General features: G+C 44.4%; 1 protein-coding gene across 5 annotated transcripts in view; it reads right to left on the reverse strand.

The window, feature by feature from the left end:
- Positions 1-439: 439 nt before the first annotated feature.
- Positions 440-20,039, reverse strand: part of WBP1L (WW domain binding protein 1 like) — a 60,522-nt gene continuing 40,922 nt past the window's right edge. For 4 of the 5 annotated variants that reach the window (XM_085064941.1, XM_085064946.1, XM_085064944.1 and 1 more), the window contains 3 exons: positions 15,589-15,691; positions 4,745-4,906; positions 440-3,316 (listed from right to left, as the gene is read on the reverse strand). In XM_085064941.1, coding sequence (XP_084921067.1) covers positions 2,577-3,316; positions 4,745-4,906; positions 15,589-15,691 — 1,005 coding nt within the window. In that variant the 3' untranslated portion in view covers positions 440-2,576. The remainder of the gene's footprint in view (positions 3,317-4,744; positions 4,907-15,588; positions 15,692-20,039) is intronic. The other variant, XM_085064945.1, reaches the window with a different exon arrangement.

Raw genomic sequence — 20,039 nt, forward strand, 5'->3', positions numbered from 1 at the left:
AGACACATGTGGTCAGTGTACACAGCTGGAAGTGACCAGTGCCCAGGCAGCCAGGCTCTGCGGCACACGCAGCCTCTCTGTTACCACCCATCCAGGTATCCAGGCTCCAGGCATCCAGGAATGAGGTCTCTTGAATCCAAGTCAAAGTCCTTCATTGTTAAGAGCACCCTAAGACACAAACTGAAGAGCTGTCTTTATCAGCTGCTCTGAGGGAAGAGAAAGGCTGTGATGGGCAAAGGAGTGAGATTCTTCCAAACCTTGTAAGTTAAGCGTGCTCTCCTCAAACGTGCAGGTAAAACGCTGGAATAAGCACCACTTCCCTTGCTCTGTAACCAGCACAGAGCCAACACATCTCCAGGTAGAGCAACAAAACAAATCCACAAACTAAAGACAAATCTTGTTCTTAGGTCACAAAATGATACACATACACATGGACGAGTTATCAGAAAAGGCATTATATTTTGGTTTCCACCTTATTTAAAACTGATTTTGGTTTTCAATCAATCAGATCTGAGTATGTCCGAGTTCAGTTTCAACGTTTTTTTCCCCATAACAGTAATGATCTGGACGACCATAATTATAAAAGGGACGGGGAGAAATCCCGAGAACAAGTTACATAGTCTGAACCGTGCTCTCTTCCACACGAGCACTCTAGGGAATGTTAATTTCAACTCTTCCTTTTTTTTTTTTTTCTTTTTTTCTTCCTTCAGGTTGTTACTAACAAAAATCTCTACTGTTTATTAAAGCAAAGCTACAGTAAATTTTCTTGCAGTCTTACAGCAGGTTTTCATGTTACCAGTAGGACTCGCATGCATGGATTGCAGTCACACACACACACGCTCACAGACATTATACAGTAGCCAGTTGCCACCATAAAAAAAAATGAAAAGAAAGAAAGAAAACAGACATTCATTTCTTTAAGTGGTCATTATTAGAATCGCACCAAACTTGTGGATAAAAAAAAAATACTGCACAGGTCTTCCACAACTACATGGTAAATCATCCCTTTTGCAATGGACGGAGCTCTCGTCTCCATTTGTTCAACATGCATCGCTGAAGCTTAAAGGCACGCTGGCCAAGGAGAGCCCTGTTCTTTTGTCATCTGAACTCCAGTGTGCTGCTATCGGGGTGCAAAAAAAGGACAAAAATAAAGCCAAGCCCTTTTGCAGCACACCGGGAAAAGGTCCTTCGGAGACCACAGTACTTGGAAGGCAGCCCAGCTGCCTGGATTCTACTGCTAACTGTGCTCTTGGAGGCATTGAAGGAACACACTTGTCTTTAAAAATGACACATAAAGGCAAATTTCTGCAAACCCGTTCTTTTCAAACATCTCAAGGTAGACTAACACTCCTTCTAGAAGAAACTGGTCCTTCAGTCACCAGCTTCAAGTGGGAAATTTCCTACCTGCTGTCTTAAACACTGAAGCACCAGAGATTATAGGGCTGATGTGTTTGGGCATTCATCAGCTTTAGGGAAACGTAACATCAAGAAAGAAAAAAAAAACAAAAAAAACAAAGGAAAGAAGATGAAAAGAAATCCCCAATGCCTCAAGAGCACTATTTCAAACCAGAACTCTTGGGCTACTGACTGCCGGCACTGTCAGAAGCTGCTCGCTTCTGGGAAGACACCTGGAGGTTGAAGCCTTATGGTGACCTGGTATCCTCCCAGGGTGAGATTTGCTGAGTTTTACTGATTGCAAGATAAAGCAGTGTTTCGGAAAACTAAAACCAACAAACTCATAATAACCATCACCAAAATCACCATTGGAAAAATTCCATTTGTTAGAAGGTCTCATTGAGAAACAACAGTCCCTACTCCATGGAGCAGGGCAGATACGATTAACAAAACCCAGAGTGACCCGTCCCCCACAAACCGGGTCTTCGAGGACTAGTCCCCATATTATATTGGAGGGGAGAAAGAAAAATAAACAAAAAAAAAAGGTTATATCACCTTTTCCTCCTGTTAAAGTTTTAATCCTCTTATTCCATTTTTATTTGTTTTTTTTCCCCCCGATTTCTCCCTTCCACTCTGCTGCCTTACAGAATCACCGAATGACAGAATCACCAGGTTGGAAGAGACCTTCAAGATCATCGAGTCCAACCTATGTCCCAACACCTCAACTAAACTAAACCATGGCACTGAGTGCCACATCCAATCTCTTTTTAAACACGTCCAGGGATGGTGATTCCACCAACTCCCCAGGTAGACCATTCCAATATTTTATCACTCTTTCTGTAAAAAGTTTTTTCCTAATACCCAACCTATATTTTCCTTGGCGCAACTTAAGACTGTGTCCTCTTGTTCTGCCAGTTGTTGCCTGGAAAAAGAGACCAACCCCCACCTCACTACAACCACCTTTCAAGAAGTTGTAGAGAGTGACAAGGTCACCTCTGAGTCTCCTTTTCTCCAGGCTAAACAACCCCAGTTCCCTCAGATGTTCCTCATAGGGCTTGTGTTCCAAGCCCCTCACCAGCCTCGTTGCTGTCCTCTGGACGCACTCAAGTGTCTCCACGTCCTTCCTGAACTGAGGGGCCCAGAACTGGACACAGTACTCAAGCTGCGGCCTCACCAGTGCCTTAGCTGGGGGAGTTATTGGTACAAGAGTTTGGAGAGTCCTGCTCATTTATTGTGTTCAAGAGTACACACACCGGCTGCCGAGGCAGGTGGTGGTGGCTGTGTTCGCGGTGCTGCTCCTCCGCGGCACTGAAAAGCCCTTCCTCCTCGTCCCCGTGGGGACGGCCGCTGCAGCTGTCGCAGAAGTCCAGGGGCCCGTCCAGAGCGTCATCGATGAGCCCGTCGAACTCCTTGAGGTCGTCGTCGTGATGTCCCCGGTTGCATACGCACACTTCTATGCCCGAGTCGCCGGTGAAACGGCGCTGCCTGCCCGGCGTCTTGTCCTTGGCGTCGGGAATGGCGCTGCTCTGCTCTAAGCTCTCAGAGCTGTAACCTTTCAGCAGTTCCTCCTTGCACTCCGTATCCTTGTCGGGACCGGGCCTCTCCACTAGCTCGGCTCCCGTGCTGGTACCGCTGGGCTCCACGCTTTGCATTTTGGCGATGGCTCTGTCGCCCAGCACGGTGGGGGAGGGCTCGGGGTCCCCGCAGCCGGGCGCCCCGGTGCTGTCAGTACTGCTGTTATTGCTGCTGGGTGCTGCAGAGCTGCTCTGTGCTGGCTGCAGGGTCCTGGGCGTGTCCGGGATTGTGCTACTGCTGCCTGCTGGGACGCACTGCTGATGTAAGGCACTGTATGGGGGCGGGGGGGTCGGCGGTCGGTTCACCACTTCCTCATAGGGAGGTAGCAAATAGTTTGGCAAAAACCCTAGAAGTGGGAGGCAAGGAGGAGAAGTTATTTCAGGAGCAGCTTATCTCAGGAAACGAGTCACTAATACAGGTCGGTATGGCATTTGTCACCTACCAGCACCTTCCCACTGAACGGCACAACAGGCTCTACAAAGGGGTGCCAGAAGTTGTCCCAAGTGAGGCGTTAGTCATGTTTTAGAGAAGCAGCAAACATGGCACGGAGGGCACCACTACATGGGGAGATGGACACAATTGGGAACAGCAGCCTGGTCTCCTGGCTCTTTCTATACCTACCAGGCAAACCTCCCTGGACCATGTACCCTATAGACCACACCAGGGGATGGCCTGTGTTAGCTGGAGAGAACAGCTCCCCAGCCCTCTCCAACATTGCCTTCTCAGCTGAATTTCCACCTTCAAGAGCAAAGATTTCATCTGACAAGGCATTATGCAAATATGAAGAGACATGAGCAGTTACAAGGAGCATGGAGATCCTGGCCTTTGGTTGCTGTTTTAAGGCTGGATTCAATTCTTCTGGTGCAGTCAGAAAAAATTGGCAGTACTGGCAGAAGAGTTTGGCTTATTGTACTTACAGCCTTTCAAATCCATGAAAAATTTTGTTTATTTCTTAAGAGGCAACAGAATAGTCTATATAGACAGAATGTACTTAAACACTGGAAACTTTTAAGGATAGCACTGCAATTTTCCATGTGCAATTGCATATCCCTGGGGCTGGGGAGGAAAAGGCTGCTGGGGATCATTTCTGAGGTGGCTGCCAGAGTTTAACAAGAAAAGCAAGTTCATACATGCAATTCAACAGTTTGTCAGAGAAAACTCAGCTGTGGTACCTCCAGTCAGAAGGAGACTTGCTGTTCTGGCACAGCACAGCAGGACACAAGGAGAGCACAAAGTGATTGTACTGTCCCTGAGTCGTGGGCAACAGCTCCTTCACGCAATGTCCCAGGGCTGCTCACCAGCAGTGTGGCCTGGGAACCACAGCAGAGGGTGGAAGCCAGCATAGTCTCTGCTGAGACTCCACTTTGTCTCAGTCTTTGTAACCAAATTTTGTGAAGCCACTTTCCACATCTCAGTCCCACCAGCAGTGAGTCCACGCTGGAAAGGAGGAACATCCTCAAAGTCCTGAATGAGGTATTTTAAGAACCTTTGCAGAAAACCACTCAGGGAATCACTGCACTCTCAGGGGCATGTGTGAAGGTGCTGTAGCTGGTGTGGTTCAACTCCAGACTCAAGGGGGTTTAAATGTACCCAGCAGCTAGAATACACCAGCTCCTCTCTGCATCCTCTCCTCTTTGCTGACATAGTTAGACAGCCAAGCTGCCCAGAGCCTCTTGCTGAGTCCAACCACTGCTCCCTCCTTCCACCTAACACAGGAAACTCGCTGCTGCCATGCTCCCCATGGTCTCCAGACAAAGCAGAGTGAGGTACATACGGAAATAAAAGGGCAGGGCTGAGTAGTTATGGGCCTCCCGGTAAGCGATCAGGTTGATCTCGTGCTGCCGCTGCTGGGCCTGGAGGCGGTGCTTGGTGCGGCGGTGGTGGCAAACACAACAGCAGCTGAGGATGATGATGATGGTCCACACCAGCCAAAACCCTGCAGCAGGGAAGAGCAAGGCCATTGTGTGAGAGCTGCATTCAAAACCAGGAAACCCCATGAAGCCATCATCAGAGAGAAGATCATCTGAAAGCCTGGACCTGAACCCTGCACTGCTCTTAAAGCAGGAATATGTGTTGGGCCAGGAGGCTTCAACATCGACCTTCCTGCCTGTGTGGGACACTACTACTCCATCAGCCTTACAGCCTTACTTATCCAGTTATCACTGGATAACTCTGAACATGCTTGGGTACAATATGGATCATGTTCAATAGGTACAACTCTGAAAAAGGGCAAAATATGGAGACAGGGCTCCCTGCTCCATTGCTCCTAGCCTTTGGTTACCATTTCTTCTAGCCAAAAATATGAGCAGAGCTGTGAATAGCATTGAACTTGCCTCCCACAGCCACTCTGGTTTGAAAATAACAATCACGACACAAAAGACACTCTGCAGATTGACCACAGAAGAAGAGAAAAACCCCAAGCACTATGTTTTGCTTTTGTTTGCACTGCTCTTTAATTTCCAGCCCAAATCCTTCATTGTTATGTTTAACAAAAACATACTCTTTTTTCATAAATGTCTCAAAATATTTTTAAAACTTATTTTTGTATTCAATGTCTTAAATTATCCAAAATTAAATTAAACTAGCCTCCCTTTCTGAATCCTCAAGAAATCTAACTTCTGCTCTGTTTGTGGTCATGGCTGGTTTCTGTGCACTGTTGTACTGTATGTACACTGCCTCTTAAAAAGGAATTTTTAAAGGCCACTTCCTGAATTTTACCCACTCCCTCCAACATGTGGAACAACTCCCCCTTTCCACGAATTTCACACTTGCATGCACTACAAAATGTTTCCGAGACATGCTTCAAAAAGCTAGAACATTCACTCCAGATTAGGCTTTTGTCTCCTGCAACTGCAGCCCACAGCTCGACCTGTCTTCGTGCCTGTAAGCTCTATCTTTTTTAAGCTCAGTTTTTGCATCATAAGATACTGGGAGAAGTCCTCCTTTAGAAACACAGGCTTGACAGCCACTCCTCACTAAAGATCACAACACTGTTTTTCCTTCTGCAACACCTCTGTCCCTCTTCACTATTCCCAAACAGCCAAAATGGAGATTCCTAGTGCTACAGCCCTCTTTCAGAATGGCCAGTCTGTACTGTGATACCAAACTGCTCTTCTCTCCCCACTAAAAAACCTCAAGCCATGCCTTTACAACACCTTGGTGTTTTCAGCATCCCCTGCTGAGTTCGCAATGTTTTCTCTGCTAAGAGCTGGGTGGGGAAAGGTGAACAGTGTAGGAATTTGAAGAATGACAGGAGTACTGCTCAGGCTCAGGACAAAGTGCAATCGATCCATATCGTCCATCTCAGAGACCTGCACTGGGCTGTTTGTCGGTGAACTGGATGTGCCATATCGTGTCTCTGAGCATTTGGAGCAGGGACTTTCACCTCCCTGTGTTGTAACCCAAATTCCTCATGTGTTTTGGCACAGCAAACTGAAATCTCTCTCCTGCCTTGTGCAATCTATTTCCCTAATCAACTGGAACCTGCCTTACCACCAAACTTATCAAAACCTGCTATCAAATGAAGGTGTAATATATTCCCCCCCTTTTTTTTTCTTGGCTGGAAATGAAGGTTCCTGGGTAGCTTCTCTCACCAGCCCGCTCAGTTGTACCATGATGAGCAGAGAGGAGACTGTGATCTTCACTCCACAGAAGCAAAAGACAAAGCACTCAAGATGCCCTCTGTATTCCCCAAACCAAAATGAGAATGTGGCCACTGCCCTCCAAACACCCTCCTGCTTCTAAAAAAAGACTTTTTATATAAACTAAAAGGGTTGGTCCAGTCCACCCTTCCCTCCAAAGCCAAACATTTGTAACCACTTCTGTAGTCTCTACCACTACCAAAATCTTGCTACACAAATGCAATACTTCAACTGTCTCACAGTTTGAGGACTCTCACCAATAAATACACTTTATTTCTCGCTAAGAGAAGGTCCCTTGGCTCTTGCTTGCTGAAGAAGCAAGAATACACTCATCAAAACCAGTTCATTGGCACAGCATGCCACCATACACTGAGGCAGGCCTGCAGTATATCTTTAAGTACTCCTTATTTTCTAAGAGTAGTCCATGATCATGAGTTCAACAACAATGGAAAATTACACCCAGCTATCCAGGGATTTTAGCTACAGTTATGAAAACAGATGCTTTTTAACACATTTGATCATGTCCTTTCCCAAGGAGTCTTGATACAATGGTAGCAAGCAGCACTTAGTTAGTTAAGATGTCCTGGAGAACTGCCACTGTTAAGCAATCTCAGCTGTTGCAGCCAAATATTTCTGCAGGGAATAACTGCTCCCACCCAAGCCTGCATCCAGAAGATTAAAAAAGTATTTCTTTAGAAAACTTCTCTACCCATTCCAAAAAAAAGTCCCAAAGTGCTTTGCACACAAACAGATGCACAAGCTCAGAGTAGGGGTCAGAGTAAGCTCAGCCATTCCTGAGAAGAGGTGTGGCAAGCCTGTTAACAACAGGCAGTAACAGCATACAACAGTTTAGGATAATAAATTAATGTTGGATCCTACTGAAACCGCAGGTGGCATTTAAGTAAACACACCATAATTTAGTGGATTGCAATTTGGCCTCAGTGCCAGGAACAACACCTCCATTCTCGTGCAAAGGGTCTGTGCACGCTCGCAAATGCGAGCAGATGAGATCTGTTGTTTTTTATGAGAACTTCCAGAAAAAGAACCCACTAATACCACATTATTGCCTGGTTTCATTAACCGCTGACACTTCCTAGAGCTTCTAGGAATTACTCAACCCCTGACTCAGCACAAGCCTGAGGACTTGCCTGGATGATCGCAGGAGATCAGCAGCATGTGCCCACCACAGTCATTTGCTGGCCTGGCTTCTGGTGTCCTCTTTAATGGCTTTGTCCCCACCTCGTCAGCCAACAGCACACCTGCACTGCAGGGCTGGAAGGCCCCCAGGGCATCAGAAGCAATAGGATGGGACACCCGTGGGAGCTGAGGCACACGAGGGGCTCCCTGGTTGTCACTTGGGCAGAGGTACCAGTGCTGGGACTTCAGGGCCTCCATAAAAGGCTCTACAACACTCCCTTACCATGATTTTGGGCACAGCTGCAATTTTGGCTGCAGAACAGAAAAACTGCAGAAGCCTAGCAAATATATAGTATGGTCATTTATCTGGAATAAAACTATGCTCCAAGGCCAAGTGCAATTGTAAATATTATGTCTAAAAGTATGGAGTGAACAGTGAAGATGTTCATGGCTGAGCTGTGCATTTGTACACCTGGTGAGGCTTGGCTTCAAACCAGCAGCAGGGAGGTGAGCTGAGCAGACCACTAGCCCGTGCAGCCAGCAGCTCATTTGGCAGGAGGGGAATTCCAAATTCACCCAAAGACAACACTACATGAGCAGAAAATGCAGTGGCCAAGCACAGCAGCAGTACATACTAACACCTTCTTCATGGTAAAAGCAGGTACCAATTCTGCCTTGTGAGAGGTATAGAGACAACTAAAGGTTGGCATTAAAAAGCCTCTAAAAGCCAAGTAAAACTGAGCTTCTGGTTGTCCTCAGTGTCCCCAAAAGCCTTCACTGTTGCCAAAAGCCTTCCTTGCACTCTTCAAAATGTACCTTATTCCCAAATGGATATGAGCTGCTTTTCAGCAGCCCTGTGTTGAGCTACCGCTGCAGTCAGTGGGAAAGGAAAAAAGGGTTGTGGGACACATCCTGAGCCAAGTTTGCCATTAAATGTCTGATTTGAGAGGATTTTCCACAGTCAACCTGGCAGTGACCACTGGGAACAAAAGCTCCTGGCAACCTGAGGACAACATGACAGATAAAAACCACATAGTGACTTTGGAAATAGAACCTCTGATGGACAGCCTGAGCAGAAACAAAGTACCAGTCCGGAGTGAAACAGGCACCAGGAGACCATTAGACTTGAAGGCAATTTCAGTCTTGCTCTTGGTTTATGGAAGAGTCAGAAGATGGAACACTCTCCAGCCCAAAGAAAGGCTGAGTCCTGAGAAATACTGCTATATTTTTTGTTTAATTCACCGGTGATGCCTACAGGTGGATAATGACGCAAGCAAAAGTGAAACAAACACAGCCGAGGAGTTGATTACTGCAAAGAGAATTCCCTGCCAAGAGCACCAAAACCTTTCATAAAAGTAAAGAAGCAGCACCAATCTCTTAGCCAGCATCTGACAGGCTCAGAGCTGTGAGCCTGACCCGAGCACCAAGCTCAGGGAGTCAGAATGGGAGCTGCAGAAATACCTGGGAATGGAATTAGCTCAAAGACATCTCTCACAACCAGAGGAAATACTGAAGATAGAGAAGGCTGCTACATTTACAGCATTCTTGGGAAAGGGAGCCCCATCACACAGTCATGCACCAGAGGTATTTCCTACCAGTTGTAAAAAAATATGATTAAAGCTTCAAGAAAACCCTTCCTGGGACACTAAACCATAATTTTGCTCAAACTTCAAAATAATTAAGAATAAAACAATTTAAGAATTAAAAAACAGAGCACTCCTTCCTCATGAAAAAGGAGGGAGCAATGTTTGCTTTCATGCTGTACTGTATTTGCCGTCTGGGATGTTGCCATTAGCAATGCCGTTGAGGGAAGCTCCTTTTATCCTGTGCAAAATCGAAAATGTTTTCTGGAGCGTTCCAAGGGTATGAACAGAGAAATCTGCCCTCAAGTTCATGGTAAACTTGGGCAAATGCCATGGCTCTGCTGGCAGGAAATCCCCTAAAATCAAGCCAAAACATACTGCAAAGTGCCTTTGTGTCTGCCTGACAAGCATCTGGGTAATAGCTTTGGCTCCATGAGAGCTGGTTCTGAACAGAAGGAGAAGTGGGACAATTTCATTGACTAAGTGTCCCAAATGGTGGCCTCACAGTCACGGCTGGAAAAAAATTGTCCTTCACAGGACCAACACTATAATCAAAAAGGGAAATTTACTTGGTACCACAACCTGGATGCCCTTGGGTTTAATTGTGTCCTTTGGCAGAGAGGTCACATCGTCTCCTGGCACTGCAGGCACGAGCCTGTAAGAGTCAACACTGCTGCTGAAGAATGCTGGATGAAGGATCCAGGCCATAGGCCCACAAACATTTTAGAAAGGAATAAAAGAAGCTGGTGAATGACGTGATCCTCTCCTGCCTGTCTCATCCATACCTCCTGCTGCTTCCTCCACCTCTTCTTGTGCTGGCACAAAGTTGTGCACAACTGTGGTTTGAACTGGTTTGAGGGAACCATAGCAGGTTGAAACTCGTTTGGCAAACACAGCAGCAGCAGCAAGAGAAAGACTGTGACTTTCAGTGACAGTTTTATGTTAGTTTAAGTCATTGGAACTGCAGTCCCAGCCTGACCTCACCACAGGAAAAAGTTACTGAATATTAGTAGAGTACAATGGCAAAGGAAAAAAGCTGAAGACATCTCCAACTCCTGCTTGCTTGCTCCCAGACTGGTAACAAAAGGAGATGGATGTTAACTGCAGCTGGTTTCTAGTTTTCAGAATAGTGTCCACCATACACAGTACACCCACTTCCATAAGATAAGATGGAAAAAGACAAGTTTCAGAAAAATCCTTCACCTGTCTTGTAAGGAGAGTCAACTTGAGTCAGTAAATAGGCAGGCACTGTTTTTATGTCTCCTAGGGAGGGAGTCTTGTAAGGGCAATTGCTCCCATACTACTGATGACCCATTTTTAAGTCCAGTCCCTCCCAAGAGATCTATGTCGGTAAAGTGCATGTTGAACAATAGTCTAACAGAGACCAGAGTGGAACATCCAGATGAGACCATGTCCTGAGCATCTGGAAACAACAGTTCTGGGCAGGAGGCACATAGGACAGGGGATGAAATGGCACCAGGAAGTTCCCTTGCCTTTCCATACTGTTTAACATAGCACAGGTAGAAGCAGCCACACGGGGCAAAAGTCAGTACCTGCAGAGCCAGGCTATGCCAGACAGCTTGCCTTCTGCTTTGGATCTGGGAATTTTACTGAGCCAGACCAAAACAAACTTAAGGTGATTTGGCTGTCTGGATTAGGCCGCAAGAAGTCTACGGAAATCAGGAAATAACTCCCTCAGTGACCCTATGTACCATGAGTTTCTGTATGGTTGCATCATCTGTTGTTTGCCCTGTATGTCAGCGAGGCTTTGTCATGGGGGGTTATCACTGCAGCACAGCTGAGGAGTAGCAACAGCCAAAGGGGCATTTTGAGACACCTAGGAAAGAGAAAGCAAGTACAACCATGTAGGAGGTTGGGTGAAAGGCAAGGAAGAGCAAAAATTTCTCTTTGAAAAAGGGTGTGGGATAAGACAACATAGAGTAAGGACAAAAACATGGGACTGGTGCATTGTTTGAGTGAGTGTTTTGGAGACTGCAGCAAAGCCTTGGACATGAATTCCTCTTATAAAGCTGACCTCCTGGAGTATGTACATGGTACAGCAGTTGCTTTAGTTTTAGCAACTAACCGGATCCTTGCCAGAATTTTCTGGCAGCATGCTTTCTGGGAAAAGAGCTGTCTAGCGATTCCAAGGGGAAGCGTGCAGAGATGAGCAGAATGTTCAAAATCAGCAAAAACATTGACTGTGCTGCTTGCAAACAGAACATTTTTTTCCTGTACAACCCTTCCACTAGGACCTAAACAGTCAAGATCTTTTTTCTCTTCTTTCTTTCAGAAACAGAAGGGCTCAGTATCACTGCTAAAAAAGACAATGAAACAAAACAGGCACAAACAATATACGAACACTTACTCATTGCCAGTGCTGGGTAGCTGTGCAGTACCTAAATGACCCAAGACCAGCTAAGCCCTCGAACTTTGAAATCCTACAACCTTTTGTGTGCAGTAAGCAGCTGCCTGCTTCCATGCTCCATGATTCCTGCAGCACAGTGTACTGTTTTTGTAACCACACAATGAAATATACTTTCTAAAGCTTTACTTGCTGTGTTCAGAGCCTCTGGAATCATTTAACATCATGCTGGTCCTCAAAATAGGCACAGAGAGACACAAGGATGGATGTCAGGAGATCTGGATTTAGTTTTCAGTTGACATTATACTCTTAAACCTGGGAAAATCCAGAACCTCTGAGCCTTGCTTCTTAACCTGCAAAACACAGGAACTGCATTCCTTGATTACCTTCTCTCCTGTATTTTGAAAAGTGGTTTTTTTCAATGCTTAAGCAATAAGACACCTGTCAGGCCTGGAAAAAGGCCAACACTGGAAAACTCCAGCAAGTCACAATCACATCATAGAGACCTGAATAAAAACTGTTAGGAAGCAAAATCCAGTGGCTGCTGTCATTCTCCCCCTTGGGGACCACGAGTTCTCTGGAGAGCCCAAGTAAATTGTTCAATTAAAATGCTGACCTGGCTCATTCACCATCCAAACATCTTTCCCTATATGAGGGAACACAATAGTAAAATAAATTCTTCCATTTAAATTAAGAAAGAAAAATTAAGAATTAAAAAGAAAATTAAGAAAGAAAATTAAAAGACATAATGCAGCTTTTACCCCCTCATGTTACCAGCTACCAAGTTTAAAAACTAATTACACCTTTACACAGTTATTAGACCTATATATATATAAATCTGAATATAGTTTTATTATTTGGCAACACAGCACTATTTTTTTTTAAATAAGAGATGGGTGGGGAATCTGAACTGGGCTGTTATCTAATTTTAAACACAGGCTGTCCACCTGTTTGGCATATCATATTCTCCATTCCTCCACTCCACCCCTTAACAAAATAATACCTTGATTTTACATCCTATTCCACTACCCTCAACGACTGGTTTAAAATTACCACAATCTTACTTGCTGCCTAGAATTGCTGAGATCAGCCATTTTCAAAGACAAACTTCCCTCAAATTCCTATACAGGGAAAAAGGTCCTTTTTACAGGAAAAATTCCAAGTGGCCACAAAACAGGATCAAATTTCAGAAAGCATGTCCAGGAAAGACAGACTAGTTTTCTTTTCCTTTTCAAATGCCACCCTCCTCTGCTTCTTCTTCCCACAAAGCTGTGGTGGTAAATAAATCCAGGATTTAATTCAACAGGAGTAGCAAGAAGGTCTGTTTTCAGGCACACAAAAGCACCAGTGGTCTGAGAAGGTCAAGAGAAGCAAAACCTTCTCAAAAGCTACTTCAGTACATGCATACACTGGTTAAAATCAACACAGAATAACCATGAAGCCATACTTAAAAGGTGCTGCTATGTTAACTGTTCATTAACCAAAAGTTATTATTAACTTTTAAAAAGCTAATCTATTCTCAAGCATGTAAAGCTGTTGCTCTCCACTGCTCATATTAAGACTATTTACATTTACTATCACCACTTTTCACCTTGAAGACCTTCAGAGTGCCTCACTGCACGTACCTATCAAAGACACTCCACAACTCCTGAGCAGCAGCTAAGCTCACAAGCTCTAGAATATGGGTTTACATTTAAAGGACATGCTCCCTCTGTGACTCCTCCTCCCCATCCCAGAAACCTTTTTCCTACCATTCATAATGACAAAGCAAGCTCTGAAAACACTAAGTGATTCAAAATCAATGTTGGATGTTTGCCTGAATTTGCAGAAATCCTAGAAAACAGGTCTCATCTTTTAATTACTCCCCTCATTTTGGTGTGGGACACGACGCTCTCTGTGAGGCAGAAGGAATGTGAACACACAGAAACCTATTTCTCCCAAGGAACCATCCAGCACTGTGTGCCACCAACGTGTTTATTCCATTATCTCAGTGTGACCTGTGCGCCTACTCTAAAAAGAAGCCTTTAATATTCTGCCTCCTTCTAACAAAATCTGGTTTTATCTTCCAAGAACTTTTATGATGCAGCCAGGCACTGCCAAGTATAAAAGTCTGTGCCATATTGAGAGCACAAAGACAGCTAAACTATCCCATTAAAATGGCAGGGGGCAATTGCTTGGACCAGACTGTTTGTATGCAATTCAACTAAGCCTCTCTTTCAAGATGCCCCCAGCTCCAATGTGCAGCTGCACTCCAGGCTGCTGCTCAGTTTAGATCCTGCTTTCCACAGAGCCTGTAAGCCCTTCCACACATGCATCTTCCTCTACATTCCCACCCACACAAATGCAAAACAGGGTTTGACCTTCCCCACTCTGCTCCGTCCATGCATCTCCCTCTAGTCTGGACAAATTCCTGCCATCTCTCCTGCCTGTGCTGCCAACTGCTACAATCTAATCCAGGCAGTCCAAAGCACCAATATATTCCTGTCAGTTTCTCAGCCTGCTACAGTCACTTGAGCTGCCTCCTGGCCCCCTATTCTATCCTGAATTGCTTCTTGAACTGTTGGACATTTTGGAAAATAAGGCTGAAGTAAAAGCTCTGCAATACATTACAATCCTGCCTTTAGTATCGACACAGCCAGCCACTGAGTTTGAGCACAGTGTACCTTGAAGATACCTACTACAGTCCTGTTTAGTTTGTGACCACATCCTCCATATTTCATTGGCTAGTTTGAGAAGTAAAAGCATGTTTCTAGACTAAAGGATGAAATGGCAGCTATTCCTGTCCTTGGATCCAGGTTCAGTGACAGTCTTTGTACGTGTAACACATTTCCACATAGACTACTTTGGGAAAGAGAAACTGTGGGCACAACAGAGGGATTAAGTAGAAAGCACAGTTACATAAAAACTAGAAGATACCATTGGGTGTGGTAAGAAAGTATCTCAAGTCTCTAATGTAGGGCTACAACGTTCAGAGCTCCACATTTCCAAATTCCAGCAGCAGAGATGCCCTCCCAGCCTAGGCTCAGGCAGTTCTACAGCACAACATCAATATTTAACCTTTTGTGCTTCTCCTTGAGAAAGGAAGACATCATCAGACCGAACAAGCTGAAGTTTTCCTTTAAAATTCAGCATTTATTACTTTCTTATGTTTTCTACTTTCCTTTTTTTTCCATGTATCTTTATCAAGTTTTGCTGACCACCTGCTTTAACCTGCCTGCTGCCATCTAAGGGGACTCAGCAGGTACGGTCACTCAACCATTCACTGGAAACTTTGGTAATTTTTAATTCCACATTTTGGGAAAGAGGAGATAAGAGGGGTTGCAATGGGCAATGTCTGTTCCTCACAGCACAGCGTTCAATCACTGCAAATCCACAGGATTTACCCAAGATTCTCTCTACCCAAGGACTCCAAACACAGTGAGTCCTGAAGAGAACAAGCACACTGGCCCTCCTCCTTGAAAGATGAATGGACATCTTTAAAAAGATAAACCAGCTTTAAACTGTTGTGCCTGCAAAGAACTAAACCAGTAAGACAAAAGACACTGAATTAATTCCCTGTTTGAGCGTGTCAAGCTCTAGAGTTGTGTGTATGGCATTTCTCCCATAAAACTGGTTTCCTCACTCCCATACAATGTTATCTTGAGTACCCAAATCAGTGAGAAAACCAAACAACAGGGGCAAGATGATCCATTACTCCTGAGAAAGCACCCACTGTGACAATCTTATTTCCTTGTTGTATCACATCAGCTCCAGATTGTGTTGCAGTGAAATGCAATGGCAATGCATAACAAGGGCTGAATACAAAACCCCATGGGACACAAGCCAGACCTGTAGTATGGTATGAGAGCCATGCAGATTAGGAAGGGAAGCCATACAAAACGGAAGGACTTACACCAGAGTTCATAGTAGTAGTTGCAACACTGGGATTGTCCACAACAGTGGCCCGTTTCACATATGTAACTTTGATTGTTGACACCCATGCAGGTTTCCTTGTCCTAAAATTAAACAGACACACTTTTAAGATGCTTTGTCAGTATCTTTTGTAAATGTTTTACTCAATGATCTGCAAGCATTTGAAAAGTACAAGTTTTGAAAAGCCTTTGGAAACTCTAAAATACACAAGGAGGTTAAAAGACATCTAAGGACCACCAAAAACCACAAAGGACCGTTCAGAAGAAAATCCCCGTATCTGCAAACACATGAGTTACATTGTTTTAGCATCTACTCATGCTGCTGTCTCATCATCCCTTTCCTTTTCCATTAAAAGTTACCATGTTCAGGGAACCAGGCACTCTCTTAAAAAAGAGGTGACATTTGTTCCACACTGTACACAATATTGCTGTATTACTGGGGCTGAATGCCAGGTGGAAGAAAAGCACTCATAAAGGGTACACTATAATTTGAGAAAAGACTGCTTGGATTCATTTAGATCTAAATGATAATTACAATATGTTCTTGCAAGATTCCAATCTAAAATGATTCCTTCATAATTAGCCATGTGCTTTATGTAAGATCAGCATTCCTGTAAAACTTCTTCCTGGAATAACAAACTAGTCCAGGAGCAGAGCCAAATCAGCTGTAGCGTATCACCCAGCGGGTCCTCAAGACACCTAACATGGAAAAGGTCTATGGTGTGAGGTCTCAGTTCTCCACATGGTGCACCACTTCCCAGAAGTCCATGTTTTCTTGCTAGTCTGAACACATGGCTGGGAAAAAGTACAAAACACAAGAAAACAGAAGCATTTTATGGGTTGTGGTTTGTACATCCTCTAATAGGTTTTGAGGCAACCTAGAAGTTCAAAGAGCACTACAGAGTTTAAGAAATAAACAAATCTTAATTAAAACCACTGTAATGAAGATTTTATTTTCACTTTCACTTGAAATTTATTGTAAGGAAAATAAAATGTGGGTAGGCTTATGCTAAAAGCTGTGATGAAAAAAAAATTTTGAAAGTACCGATTTTCAAATAAAAAACCAGCAAAGTCCAACAAAACCCAGCCAGCAGGCTACAGGGATGCACATCCGTGGATCCCAACATCAGCTGAACTGCTCTGTTCCTCTCTTTTAAGTGAGTGCACTATGGCCACACTTCTCACAAACCTCTATGGAACCACCATACCTGCAAAATACCAAGTCCATTTCAAACACTGGACCACCTCACTGAACCAGTGATGCGAGGCAGCAGCTTCAGTGCAGAAGAGTCCTAAGTTTTCAGTGTATTTGGGGACCTGGAGGAGCATGTGAACTCCCCCACCATGCAGCACCCTGGCTAGAGCTGCACCTCCCCAGCACGTCTCTCATCTGAACACCCAAACTGCAGCAGCAACATAACTTCAAAAAGCAGAAAAACCTCTTGCCACCTGAGGTTCAACAGGAAAGACTCCACGCTGCTTCTTTTCTCTTAAGAAGTCACACCAACTTTTTAAAGGGTATTGACATGTTGAGGGCACACTTCAGCACACACAACTCAGCATACTGCTTCTCCTCCTTCCACAGATAGCATGATTTCCACAAAAGGCTCTGAAAAGCACCTTTAAAACTCACACACAGAGGTAACAAGCTGGAGGGATACCTGCCTCTATTTTTCAGGAAGAGAAGAATATTTTGCTGGACAGACCAGTTCAACTACTACAGGCAGCTAAAGCAAACATTTAGTTCTCATCTTGAGATACTGCATGTCAACAGTAGAAACACCATTTTCCTATAGGGTAAGGAGGTGTTTCTAACTGCAGAGCCTGATGGCAACTTCTAGGAGACACTGCTGAGCTATCACAGCATTTTCTGCTTCAAGCACACTATTTGTTAAAAAAAAAATTGCAATTTTAGATAGCAAAAGAACTAGAAGTAGGACATGTCTATTCTCTTATTTGTTCTTACTAGTTTATTTACATTTTCCCTCATTTCTTGCAGAGCTAGTGTAATTGATGGAACAGCACAGATTTCGGCTCTCAGATGAAGAGAATTAAGAACTTAAGATACCATTGCAAAATTGCAATCTTGTTGATAATGCTCGAGTCAGAGAGTGACTGGCTGAGGATTGGGGTTGTGACACATGAATATCAATGCAACCTGTTGCACCAGCAAATGAATCACATGGAGCTGGTGAACAAACAGAGTCTCACAGTGCCATTTCATGATCTCCTCTGCATCACCACACTTGATCCATCCTTGACCATTTCGGGTTTACTCCCCCAAAATTTCATCCACTGTTGCCTGCTTCAAAGAGTAACAAGTAAGGAACAAATCAGTGTCTTTGGGCAGCAGCAACTTATAACATCTACAGCTGTATTTTTCCCACTTAAAAACTTGTAGCAGTCCTGATTTCAGATACTTTCATCACACCATCCTTTTATTTGAACTTACTGACTCCTTCTTGCCAACCTCATTATATTTGAAATTACCTTTCCACATTGCCACATGTTTATGTGCAGGGTTGCTCCTTGTTAACCCCGCTGGCCAAACAGGTATGTCAGCACATGCTCAACAGAGGATCCTCAGCAGCTAGGATGGAATTCTGCAGGTTAATCCTGGAGACCAAGTCTCAGGCAACATCCTGCTTCCCACCTAAAGCAGAGTTTAAATCTTACTGTCCAGGACTTCTTTACACACTTTACACACATTTGACCAAGAAAAATGCTCTTCCTTGCTAATGCACCCGTGCTTGTACCTTCAATTAGTCTCACAGTTGGCTTTCAGCTCCCACAGTTCAGAACAGCCAGGGGTTTTAATATCCTTGCAGTGCTGACCACCAGCCATGCTTCTCGAAGTCCAAACAGCTCATTTTGGAGCCTTTTTGCAGCCCTCTGCCAGCCCAGCCACCAACAGGCTTTTGGGAACACAGAGCTGTCAGACTCAAGGGCCACATGTCAGACCCAGAACTGTCACCCATGTTTCCAAACAGTTTCACAGAATCAAGGAATAATTTGGTTTGGAAAGGATCCCAGCAGGTCACATGGTCCAACTACTGCTTGGAGCATGGCTACCTCCAACACTGGGTTATACAGCCTGGCAGAGGGAAAGAGAGAAATGTAAAGGCAACATCTTCAGAAATAAAAGCCTACAGGGAAAGATTCAAGCACACAGAGAGCGTTGTTTTTGGACATGTCACAGGTGACTCCTTTGGAACAGGTGCTTCAGTCTCTTTTCCTCTTTTAAGTCAAGACTCATTTCTGTGAAAAGCTGAGCCACTGTGCAATTTGCTCCTTTTTTGCAAGTCAAGGAAGAGGTTATGCAGAGCCACCCTGGCTATGACAGAGACTGTGACATTCTTTATTAGGGAATTTCTACCTTCTGCCAAGCTCTTTGATCTGGCTTCACTTTCTATTTAAATCCCAGGCCGCACTTTTCATACCAGCAGCATTTTATTATTTCTACTTCCTTCTCCCCTGCGTTCTTTGTGTCATAGGCTGCCAAACTAACTACTTAAGATATATCAGCAATACAGTTATCTAGAGTCTAAATGTCTCCTGGAAACAATATCCCAAGTTCTCATGCTATGAAAGCACACTATTTCCTTTTTCACACCAAGAGCCACAGACATGGCACAGGGCTGAAAGAGTAATTTTATAGATAAGAAAAAAAATATATGGAGGAAAAAACTCTCATAGAAGCAAAGTTGGAGCACTCATACTTTATTGACCTGCCTTTGTTTTTAATTTCCATTGTAAGCAGCACTTGTAATGGTAATTTTTAATCATTCTTAGCAGCATGGAGTTTTTATTGAACTGTTAGAGAGGGGTTTTGGAGGTTTCTTTTAGGTAGCCTTATGAAAACAAGCAAGGGGGAGAGTTTCTTTCCAAAATCACTTGCTTCCCCAATAGCCAGTAGCTATTACATTCCAGAGTGGGCTTCCCTGCTGAATGAGAGTCTTGTTTTCTTGTTGTCCAGGCAAGCAAGCACATCCCTCCCCACCAGTCTTTGTTCAGCTAACTGTGGATGCCTCCAGGCAGGATTACTAAGCAGGATCTACATAGGTCTGCTCTCAAAGAGCATTCAACTCCATTAGAGCAGAATATTCTTGTTTCTCAACTAAGAAACCAGAACATGCCAACCATTATCTCCCACCTGCAAAGCCTAGGAGATTCCCAGCTAATTTCAAGGGATTCACTTTGTCCTGTAAATCAGCATGTACCCTTAAGCTGCATGTGCATCACTGCCTCCATGGTACCATTTTAAGGGCTGGTCTGAGAAACTGGAATCACTCAGTCCCTGACACACAAAAAGCCAGGAGCTTTTGGGAGAAGGCTCTGCAGACCTGGAGCCTGCATTCCCTCCACTCCAGTTGAACAGAAATCATTTGTGGTATATGGTACAGGCTCTTTGTCACAAAATTGGCTGAGCTGG

Source organism: Lichenostomus cassidix, chromosome 6, assembly GCF_008360975.1.
Source record: "Lichenostomus cassidix isolate B80296 chromosome 6, HeHo_3.0, whole genome shotgun sequence".
Lineage (NCBI taxonomy): Eukaryota > Metazoa > Chordata > Aves > Passeriformes > Meliphagidae > Lichenostomus > Lichenostomus cassidix.